Source organism: Neodiprion fabricii, chromosome 2, assembly GCF_021155785.1.
Source record: "Neodiprion fabricii isolate iyNeoFabr1 chromosome 2, iyNeoFabr1.1, whole genome shotgun sequence".
NCBI classification, from domain to species: Eukaryota; Metazoa; Arthropoda; class Insecta; order Hymenoptera; family Diprionidae; genus Neodiprion; species Neodiprion fabricii.
Window position 1 is genome coordinate 24367329 of NC_060240.1, and position 11936 is coordinate 24379264.

General features: G+C 35.3%; 1 protein-coding gene across 12 annotated transcripts in view; it reads right to left on the reverse strand.

The window, feature by feature from the left end:
- LOC124176581 (tyrosine-protein phosphatase Lar) overlaps positions 1-11936 on the reverse strand; it is a 458827-nt gene that overhangs the window by 9802 nt on the left and 437089 nt on the right. For 5 of the 12 annotated variants that reach the window (XM_046558053.1, XM_046558059.1, XM_046558054.1 and 2 more), the window contains 9 exons: positions 11601-11624; positions 11135-11235; positions 10210-10539; positions 9942-10092; positions 7993-8289; positions 2582-2590; positions 1148-1287; positions 848-1047; positions 115-281 (listed from right to left, as the gene is read on the reverse strand). In XM_046558053.1, the coding sequence (XP_046414009.1) occupies positions 115-281; positions 848-1047; positions 1148-1287; positions 2582-2590; positions 7993-8289; positions 9942-10092; positions 10210-10539; positions 11135-11235; positions 11601-11624 (1419 nt within the window). The remainder of the gene's footprint in view (positions 1-114; positions 282-847; positions 1048-1147; positions 1288-2581; positions 2591-7992; positions 8290-9941; positions 10093-10209; positions 10540-11134; positions 11236-11600; positions 11625-11936) is intronic. The other 7 variants (XM_046558062.1, XM_046558061.1, XM_046558055.1 and 4 more) reach the window with 6 other exon arrangements.

Here is an 11936-nt window from a genome sequence, read left to right on the forward strand (position 1 = left end):
TATACATTGTGGTACAGTGATTCAACTAGCTCTGCATTCTTCTCTATCCACATAATGTGACAGGCTTGATAAAAGAATTGCATTTTCAATAACTTTCCGATAATAAATATTTACCAAGATCCGTGATTTTATGAGTATCTCTATGAGTACCCTCGAGGAATTCCTCCTTCAATGTCTGATTCTTGATACCGTATCGTATTCTATACCCCAAAAGTTCTCCGTAAGTCTCGCTTGGACGGCCCCATTCCAATTCTAGGACTATAGGGTTTCTCTCCATGACTCTGAGAAATGAGATATTTATTTATTTCAAGTTCACAGAATATTATCTTTTCTAGGTTTCATTTTATATTCAATTGTTTAATTAACGGGTTGAAGAAACGAGGGCGGAACATTGGGTGGAGGCTGGAGAACGGGTTTAAAGTGTCTTATTTCCATGCCATAGAAATCAATGCATTAGTATTTGAATTCACTTCAATGCAAATATTATACTGGTTTCTTTCAGGCTTGATTACGTACGATATTTAAGTATCTGAGGGTGTGAGGAAACTCTCATTGCCCTGCTGAAAAAGTTTGATAGGACATGAAAGATTCTGATAGAATATTCTATGGAATGGAATTTAGAAATATGACAGATTTATCGCTTTGTATCACGTCCCTGAATCCTATTTTACGATATTCTTTAACACTAAATCGTGATCTATCAAATCTTATCGGACTTTTTAAGCAGGAATCTACAAAGTTTCTTCAGCTTTGTTATAGTTCTAAAATAATTGATGTCTAGTAGGCTTGATTAATTTTGGCAAGCTAGAAGTTACCTTACTCAATATTGAAAAATAAAAACACATACTTTAAATTCACTTGCGGCCTGTTAGGTACACCGCCTGGAGTCTGAACATGGACTGGCGGAGACCGATCGCCGTCTCCTTTTCTAGTCAAAGCAGCGACTTGGACCGAGTACCTTGTGTCAGGTTGTAGCCCGGTAATGTTTAATTCCGAAACGTCTTCGAGAACTTCTCGACGCATGGGATCGTTCAAGAAACCTTTTCCCTGTAGCGAACGAATCAAAGTAAGAAGGATTTATCAGAAATGTTGAAAAGTATTACACGATGGAGGGAAATTTTATTGGAAAAAATTTTGCATTACATACCTCTTCTCTTTCTTCTTGAACGTGTATATGATACCCACGAATCAGACCATTCCTGTCCTTAGCTAGTGGTGGTTTCCACACCACGTGAATGGCTGTTGAGTTTATCGCAGTCGCTTTAACGTCTTGAGGGTCTCCGGGCACTGCAATGCAACTGTATATTAGTATCCGGTTGTTTTTCACATACGTTATTGCACGCACACGCACAGACTCACAGTCACACGCAGAGTCACGCTTATATTGGCTAATTAGGCAAAGCAAAAATAACTGGAACGCAAATTTGTAATGCGTATGCTGAAAATAAGTCATAATTTTTTTCGCGAACATAAATATAATAGCTAGAGGTACCGTGCTTGAAAAGTTTGACAAGATACATATGAAAGACGGCGATCAGGTATTGAAGAATATCATAGAATAGGAATAAAAAGTACCGTACAAATAATGAGTCTATTGTGTTTCCGATTCCTATTCTAATAATATCCTATCGCAAACTTTCACGTTCTGTATCGAATTTTTGAAGCAGGACTGAAAACAAATATAACAATATCGGGTTTATTTAGTTATTACAATTAAATTATATGGCTAATAAAGAACGTTTTTTGAAGTTTATAAGTATTTAATTAGACTGGAAGAATTATTTCTCGATGCAACAAAGGAGGTAAGTGATAGCAGCATTGTTGATTGAAAGAGCAAAGAAAGAAGTTCAAACAAAATGAAGATCTCTTTTCGTCCTCTTTGAGTAAATTAATAAAATAAATTATATTAGAAATCAACTGCAGTCACACATGGACGTCACAACACATAATATCCAGGTACTAAATACCTGTCTTCTACCTTCAATTCAAAATTTGCTCCATTTGAATACCAATAATTGTAAGCATTGTTTAATTTTTTTTTTCCTGCACGTTACTTTTTACACGAGATTTGCTCATATATAAAATAAGATATCTACCAGCATTAGACGGTCCATGATCTTTAACACTGTGGTGAAAAATAGCAATCGTGGAAATTCTTGGAACTTGATTTCCGACTATGTGAAAAATTCATACTTTATTTATGTATTGTGATACGACACAACGTTAAGTAATGTTCGATACAAATAATGCTAGAGTTTATGGACAGTCTTATACGAAGCAGTAGAGAAAAAAATATATATATATATATATATATATGACAGACGAAACAAAGTAGTGCCTGCCTAATTGGGATAAATAAGAAATTGAGTCAAATATATTCTACAGTGTATGAGTCAACTTGAGAAAATTTCTCTTACCACTCGCACAATGATCAAACACATTATATTCTACAGACACTCATATACATCTAACTGCCACTCACAGATAACAAAAATCCATAAAAACCGATCACCGCAGATGCCTGCAGGTGAGGAATCAAAAAATTTGAGGCACAACGCTTGAGAGTCGATAAAATACTCACTTTTTTCAGCTGCGCCCCAAAAGTCGCCAAAAAATTGAAAAAACAAAAAAAGTTGTCAAAATTCATGTCAATTTCGCTCGCATATTGATTATTAAATTATAGAATATTTATTCGATTAAATTTGACAAGTAGCATCTACTGTTATATTTGTTGTTGCATAAAAAATTTGTAGCTGGTTCTTTCTCTCTTTCATTTCTCTTTCTTTTCCTTCATTTCAAAAATGATCCTGATGGGAGGGAGAAAAAATTTCTCTGATTGGCTGACATAATGGCTTGGCCCTCAGTTTCGCAGATGATCGCAGAGAGGCGGGAGACGTGAGAATATCTTTAGCATGCGCAATCACTACTATCCAAATATAATAAAATGACTAAAACCCAATTCCACGACGTGGCGTACGTCGAATCTTTAATACGTAGCTCGAAGGAAATTGTTGTTTTTTTCCCTTTAAAAAATATGTATAATGATAATGTATATAGTTACAAAGAAACAAGGATTCGTATCTATTGCGTTATAAAATGCAAAGTATAACAAAAAAATGTATGCTTCATTTGAATAAGATTAATTAAAACGTCGCGCTGCAGTGTCTGCGTGTCAAAAAAACAACCATTGGCTGCAAGGATTTGCAAGTGGGCAAAAAATCGTGGTTAAAAAATCACCCAAAAAACGACCACAAAAAATTGGGCTCAAAAAAATTTTTCGAAAGGGGGGAACTTTTTTTTTTTTTTGTTTTTATAAAAAAGGATTTTTGTCAAAAAGGTACTTCAGGTACTTTTCTCTCATCCAAACCCACCCATTCATCATCCGTTCAAAAAATATTTCACAACCGATTATCACGGATGTGATATCAGTAATATTATTCACTGCTGCAAAATATTACCATTGTGCTTACGTACACGAGTTTATGATACATATTAATTATTATTATCGAGCCTGCAGCGTTCTACGTACGTTAATTTAGAAATTGGCGAATTAAAATTGAATCATGCTTCTTACACGGTTGCAAACTCTGACTCAATTTATCAGCGTTTGTATAGAACTTTACGAAAAGAAAATATTTCAATTTCTTCATTACGATGATAATAGTCATGGTATCAGCATTATGAAAATCATCTGCTGTTGGCATGCAAAATTCACAATTCATTGATACATTAACAATACGTATATAATATATAAAATGTGTAATGCATTCTAGCGAGCCTAAAATATTATGGAATTTCTCATACCAAAATTCGGGTAAAATCAAGACCAAAAATGAATACTGCTTTGATTATTGGTGTTTGCAATAAACAATTTTCGAATTGTAGAACACATACAGTATATAAACAAAAAAGAGAATTCAAAACTGAAGCCGCAGGCGTTATTATAGTGGCTGTTTGCATACTGAGAACTAAAATCTTCGCGTGTATTTGTTGACAAAGCGCTGTTGCTATTCAGTTTTCGTGTAATATGAACATTTTTTTTTTATATCACTCAATAATTGGGCATCGAATTGTGCAGAACGGAAGAAAAATGATTATATTATATATTCACTTGGTCAGATACTGGAGTAAATGTATTGGTATTCAAATGTATAAAAGTACTTGCTTCGTTGTATCACCTGTCTAATGAGAATAAACATTTTTTTTTTTTCAATCTTCATCGAATAATTAGACTTTTTTGTTTTAGAATCGTCGGTTCCTTTCTTTTTAATATCATTTTAACCACAATCGCTCATCCATTCACACATTTTGCCTTTCGCAACGTGGCAAGCCAGCAATATCTTTTCGTTTCACGTAAAAATATAAACTATAGGCAACGAAGTTTATCTATGCAACGTTGCGAAAGGCCAAGTACATTTCGCATGACAGTTGAAAGTGGGGTGCGTAGTATTATATAGGTGCTTTTATAATATTATAGTACTGTGCTGGTGCTTAGCACGATATTGTGCGCTTATGCGTACGTTAGATTTTACATCAATTGTGATAGACGTGATTTGTGCTCTGCGTATAAAGTTAAATATGGTGCAATAAAAGTGCAACCCAGCTGCAAGTGTGCGCTCAAGTACACAATCACGATGATTAAGTAGAACCAATTATCTTTGTGAGTTTAAGAGGTGTAGACAGGCTTTCCCAATAATAATATACAGGTGCTTTCAGCTGTGCTTATAGTTTTTAACCATTTTCCTGCTAAGCCGAGTCTGCAAATGTTTGAAATTCTGTTACTACAAAGATCAATAATAAGTGTGTTCGAATTGTTATAAATTATAACAGGGTTGAAGGATTTACAGTTAATCAATGTTCATTCTGTATGTTAATATTACTCTACGTGTATTCGACTAGTTTGCGATTTGGAAAAAAAACAAAAAGCAAAAAAAAAAAAATAAAACGAAACATGAGGAAACAATAACAAGGAAAAACTGGAACCGTTCCCACTTAAAACTTTTGGCACACCTAACAAAACTCGGAGCAAAAATATTTATCCTACATCTTCATGGAATATCTGGAGTCTCAGATTGAGGTGCATCAATTAACAACGGCTTTATCATTGCCGAAATTACTCACTATTTTCTGCAGCAAATTTTTCGAATAAGACATGTAAAGTACTTTTTGAAATTCCGATAAGCGAAAGTAAACATCAATTCTTAGGCCTTTATTCAATTCTTAGGTAAACATTTAATTTGGCCAATGTAAATTTAGGTGACATTTGTTAATGACTGAGAAAAACTCTACGATTTCGGTTGCCGTGGCATGTCACGCGTTATAATTATTGCATAACTGTGAAAAATAATTGCAGAATCCTGGAAATGAAAACTTTTGTAAACAGATTCGACATTCCGATTTCTAAATCTTTCAATGATGCGTATAGCAGAAAGAACAATATTCTTCACATGATTTAGTATGTTGAAAGCTTGAAATAAGATATGAATATTGAAAATGTAGGTATTAATGGTGTAAAACGAATTATAAACTTGATTATGTATTGAAATAATGAATGGAGGTGAGAAGGTGCAGGTGGTTCATTCGATGTTTGAAAAAAAGTTCCCCATGCATCGGCGTGCCATTCATTGGAATATATTGAACGTATTAACATGTGATACGTGTGTATGAGAAAATTTGCAGACTCTGCTTTGTAAGTTTGTCGATGGGAGTTGAAAATTTTGTAGACGGATAAATTTGAGGTAAAAATTTTGGAAATTGCAGGATGAGGAGAGATATGTGATAAACAAATTAGTAAGGCATGCTCTAACATGTGCAAACAATAGAACTAAATTTAAACTAAAGAATATATCAGTCTTATATATTTGAGATAATATATATATATCAGTAATATATATGTTATATCAGAAAAGAGTTATAAGTGCGTTATTTGTGTGTCTGTTTCACATTCGCGTGTCGTGTGCTAGATGTAAGCGTTTAGTAATATAAATTTGAAATTTATTCTCAGCACGCTGTCATTGAGTTGTACGCCACTCGAACTTTGAGTTCTCTGTACAAAGAAAACTAGATATTTCATATAACTCGAGACAGTTAGCTATTTCTATCGTCATTACATGTGGCAAGAGTGAGTTAACAGTTAATAAATAAATAATGTAAAGTAATCAATAGAGATAAGTGGAAATAAGATTGAAAAAGAATATAAATTAAGTTAAATCAGAGAATGAAAAAAAAAAAAAAAACCATATCAATTAGTCACGTTAACCACCAGAAAAACATCGATTTACATATCATTATATGGATATATAATCTTAAAAACTAGCTGTTCAAAACCTGCGTCATCCTCCTGCAAAAGCTTCAAGGAAAGACAAAAATTGATGAATTATTATTCGACAAAAGATGTTATTCATATTATACTACAAAAACATGTTAGGCCCTGTAAAAAAATTTTTTCATTGTTTTTCTTTGTTTTTTTTTTTTTTGTCAATGTACACATACATATGTGAACCAAAAACAAAATGTTATTTCGGCTGAATTCAAAAAATTGTTATCAGCATCCAAAAAAATCCGTGGCTGCGTAATAAACCTGGAAAAAAATTCTAGTGCGGAAAACACCATCGGTGGAGAAAAATTATGATTCTTTTGGTGCAAAAATTTTTTCCAAAAATATAAAATTCCGCCAGCCAAAAAATACGGCCAGTTTTTTTTTTTTTTTTCACAATTATGAATATTGAGGCGCCAAATATGAAAAAATTGTAAAACGCCCACGATCGACAAAGTGTGGCGAAAAATATAATTTGCATCGTACGTGTACGTGTAAATATACTACGATATGGCCAAAATAAAACTGAAAATAAGAAAAATAAGAGAAAATCAAAAGAAAGTTGAAAACGAATAGTGTTTTGGAAAATTTGAACTTGTTAAAAATACTTTCTTAAAGAATAATAGTTATACGATGGAGGCGTACATGGAAAAATGAAACAGTGAAGAAAAAAAAAATTTTAGTGTATCAACGGATTAACTGACGTAAATAAACCAGGAGTGGTTGATCGATTGAGTAGGAAGAGGTTGAAGAGCGAGAGCGAAATCTGAAATTTAAAATATAATTAATTCGTATTTGGCATATCATTGTATCCCGCACATAAACGCGCAATTTGGAAAAATCGACATTTTTGGCGGGCTTTTATATTTTTGGGTGTTTTATACATATGATTGATGATTTCATGAGGTTATTATATTGATTTTGCAAGTTATGCCATCCGTAACGTATGGTATTCAAAATATCAAACCGTAGGTTAGTATGCAACCAGTATAAAAAATGCGAACGTTAGAATTTCAACAATTTCGGTCAGCACAAAACGTTACATTCGTTATCTTCACGGGAATGTTTCAAATTTTTTCACTTCGTTTGAAAAGGAGGCAAAAATCGAAAAAACTATTAGTCAGTAATAAAGCTGCGTATTTTCGCATAAAGCATTTATTAATCTTCCAAAAGTCAACAATATGTCGATTCGTCAAACGAATACAACAAAAATTTAGAAAGCTTTATGTCATACCTAATTGATGTGATCACCCAACATTGATTCGAATCGATTGTCAGTCGATTGACCGGTTGTGAGTAAGTCATTCGATCGTTTCGAAACCTGACGAGGGAAAATTGTGGACACAATGAGAATTGTATAAGCTAGTGATAACGCAGTTAACGCACCAGATTTTATGTATATTATTTTCAAAACTTCGTGGTAAATTTCCTTAACTTCATTCGAATCGATCGAATCGTTTCTGCGGAATGTTTTTCAAGTAATCATTTTCACAATTACGTATTTAAATATGAGGCCGATTCGACTGTAAATCTGTCGGTACTTATTATCGTGATTATTATACCGAAAGAAACAAACGCAACGTTTTCAAAGTACGTTGAGTGAAGTACAGATATGTTGAACACCAATGTTTGCGGGTGTTTTTCATAGACAAAATCGTACGATTACAGTTACATACCATCTTCGTGAGTGCGGACAGTGGTAGGAAAACTAGGGGGTCCGTCACCAACACTGGTGCCAGCCAAAACCCAAATCCGATACTGAGTCCACTTTTTAAGTTCGTCCATAACGAAGCTAGTTGCGTTGAGTTTGATAACGGAGGCCTCAGAGTCGGATCTCCCACTTTCCACCGCGAACAGTTTGTAGTAGGCTATTCTTCCGTTTGACCTGTCAGCTGGCGGGGGTTCCCAAGAGACCAAAATTGCTGTCGGGCTGACAGCTTGTCCGGTTACATTGCGGGGCGGAGCGCCAGGGACTGTACAACACTCATTTTTAAGGGAAAACAAAATCGGGATAACGGGGATGCATGGTAGACACTGATCATTTTTGATTCCGAGTTAGTGGTACGTAATGTAGACCTCGTGAAACCGGCATGATAGTATTCTAGTCCAAAAGACGTCTGACCACAAGTTGGAAAGACTTGAGAAGACTCTGGGGGATGTTTATCTACAGAGTCGATAGAAAAAATCTTCCCTGACGGTGACTTTTTACCACCTGACAACAGACCTATGCAAGGTTTCGAATAATCTAGATTCCGATGTCACTTCTGATGGACTTACCCCAGAATGCTGCCAGGGCGGTTACGGTATATTTCAGATACAATCAAATTGTGATAAATCCATTCCCTGATTTCAAAAAGACGGTGCAGTTAAACAAGGGGATTTGACATTGAGTAGAAAAATCATTCTGAGGTATTTTTTTTTACGGATTTGCAACATGTTTAACATGCAGGTTTTTCTGGATGAAAAACCAGGTTACTTAAACCGTGTCAAAATTTGAAAAATTTGTCAAATGTTTCGATATTGCATTTGACTGTGTACTTTAAGCATGAACAAATGAAGAGAGTACTTCGCGCTCAGATAAAGTTGTATGTACGACGTGTAGGACAGTACAATATACGAGATGTCACATTGTAAAGATAATATTGAAAATACTCAAAAGTTTCAGGATGAGGAAGTGTGCTTTTGACAAGAAGATATTTTGGCGAATTTAGAGTCGGTGATTGGAAATAAGATAGTTTAAAATTCTTGAATTCAAAATGACAAATCTGTCGCAATATCCCCATAATGGAAGTATATTTTTCAGGACAAAAACCGATTTATTTCACTAGTTATGTCGTGAATAGGAGTCTTTTGAACCAGTAACTTGTGGTAGACTTGAAAATGCATGTATGTAAAGCAAGTGTTGCCCCATGCAGATGATTAATGACTATTATTGCGGTAAATACTGACTTGCCTTTCGAAAACCTGTGACAATTACTCTTTATCCAAGAATCAACAGTGGCTACCAAAGGTTAATAAAATTTGAAAGTTAATACTAAGGAGAATGAATAAATGAAAATCCTTGAACACTTTGAAGAATATGTCGATTAGAAGTTGCCTAATGGTGAATAACGATTATTCAGTCATCATTTTTAAACGAAAAACCAAGATAACGAACCTAAATTATAAATTTATTTATAATAAAAAGGTGCCCAAAATGCACACATATATCAATGCAGTGCATAAGTGCAATTTATATATATGTATATACGTATATATATATAAAATGGCATCCAAAAACGTTTTTGCAACACATGCAGTCATTCTCACTCTCCCACACTGATGTTTTTTGTTCTCATTTTTTTTTCTCTTTTTTTCGTTTTTCTCCTTGTCCTCTTTAAGAAAACAATTCCTTTTTAACTCTCATATTTCAATTGGTAGCTATGACATAATTCGTAGCTTAAGCTACTTGCGGGAGCATCTAGCGGGTGCTAAGTACCTCCTACCTGTTGTGCCACTTACAATGCCCAGTTCCTCATCAAAATAAAACCTTGTCGTGGAATTGTCGTTATATTTTGACGAGTAACGGGGCCGGTAAGCTGATCCGGCATTCCTCGCAGCATGTTTCGTTGGTTTTAGGGCTTACCGTACTGTTTGGTGCGAACAGGATAAGGGCTAGTCGTGGCACCTTCACCTCTCTGGCTTCTAGCTGCCAGCCAAACGTAGTAGAGAGTATTCGGGTACAACCCGGTCAGTACATAAGTTTCACCGATCGGTATTCTTCGATGGTGCTTCTCCTAGGCGCCGGGAAATCACCATGAATAAGTTGCAGTAATTATAAGATACGGTAATTCGCAAGATTGGAGAAAATGAGAAATCTACCGAGCATCGCCAACTGCGACCCCTCAACATACCTTTGCGTAAGTATCGTTCCAGTAAAGCTCATAGCTAAGAATGTTTTCTCCGCTATGAGCCGGTTTACTCCATTGGAGCGTTACGCTGGTCTCCCCAATTTCAGTCGCTCGCAGCATGTTTGGCTGACTGGGCACGCCTTGTTGTGTTTTCACCTGAACCGGAGTGCTCAGAGGTCCTGGACCGACGCTAGTCAGTGCCTGAACCCTGATCGTATAGATGGTGTGCGGAGTGAGGTCAGAAATAGTAGTCAACTGGTTGTTGTCTACCATTTGGGAGAGCCAGGATGCCATTTGCTGGTTCGAATCCGTCGTGTAGTAGACTTTGTACCCCTGATCGGTATAAGGAAATCGCTCGGTTACTAGACACCGTGTTTGTCACATTGTTCTCCACGGATTTTACATCACGAATAGAAAATATTGTCTCGTTTGAATCGATGGATCGACAATAGTTTCCTATTACAACGAACTCTAGACAAAATGGAAGCTAACGGATGCAGGAAAAAGATAAATGAAGATAAGCGGAGAGGGTAACCACTTCTGAAGTTGGGTGTACACTGATTTCGGACCTTCAGGATTCCGTGTCTTCAGCTGGCTTTACATGACTTCAGAAAATTTCACGTGACTTAACGTGACTCCAACCTACTCTAAGACTTTACGCAATTTCATGTGGTTTTAATTAACTTCACAAAAATTTTTTTTACAGTGTACAGATGACTTTGGGAATGGTAACCCTCTAGAGATAATCAAATTTTTCAAGCATTTTCAGGATAGCTTATCATGTATTAACTATGTTCACTTTGGTTGGGCTTGTGACATTGAAATTCAATAATTTTTTTTGTTTCTTTTAGTGTGTAACGATTATTAAACTATTTGAGAGAGGTACTTGTGTGTGATTTGAAACGATTTTTTAATGAAAAAGACTAACCGTTACTTGACCGTTGGGTGTCTCTGGCTCATCCCATTGAATGACCATCGTGCTCGAGCTCAGCGGCCGAACCTGAACGTTGCGGGGTGCGGTTCCCGGTTCTGGAAACACCATGAATTTGACGTGTTATTTTACTCTAGATGATACAGTATGGTGGAATCATACGAATTAAAAAATATCAACGACTATGCTCCGGTTAGTAATTGCACAAAAGTGAGAAACAAAACACAAAATGGTAACGCGTGCTTTGTGATAGTTTGTATAATCGAGCCGAGATTTCTATAAAGGATTATAAAAAGTAAATAGACGTCGTATACATCATATTACAAACTGTTACTGTTAAAGATCACAAGAACAGTCCTAGATGAAACATTAAAAAAAAAAAAAAAAAAACACACATTTCGAGCAATAAAACATGTTTTTTTTTACGTTTTTCTACTGACACACTTAGTACATAGTTACTTACTGGCACCTCCATATGTCGATTCCGCTACGGCAATGGCAAATGCAAAAATATTATCGATTACTACCAGTTCAATGATTTATTAATATTTTTTTTTTTTTTCAAGAATTATGAGGTGGTTTTTGGAAGTGTAGAGATTTTCAACGGGTTTGCTTACACACATAAACAGTGAACACACATACTTATTATCGGTAGATTGTGATTGCAAAAACATCAAAGTGTTAAGAATTGAGAAAAGTCCAAAATATTGTACACGAACGTTGCTATGCAGCGTTCCTTTCTTTTTCCTTAAGTATTCTCATTCCGTTACTGACAGAAAAGTGAAGAGTTTGACGAGTT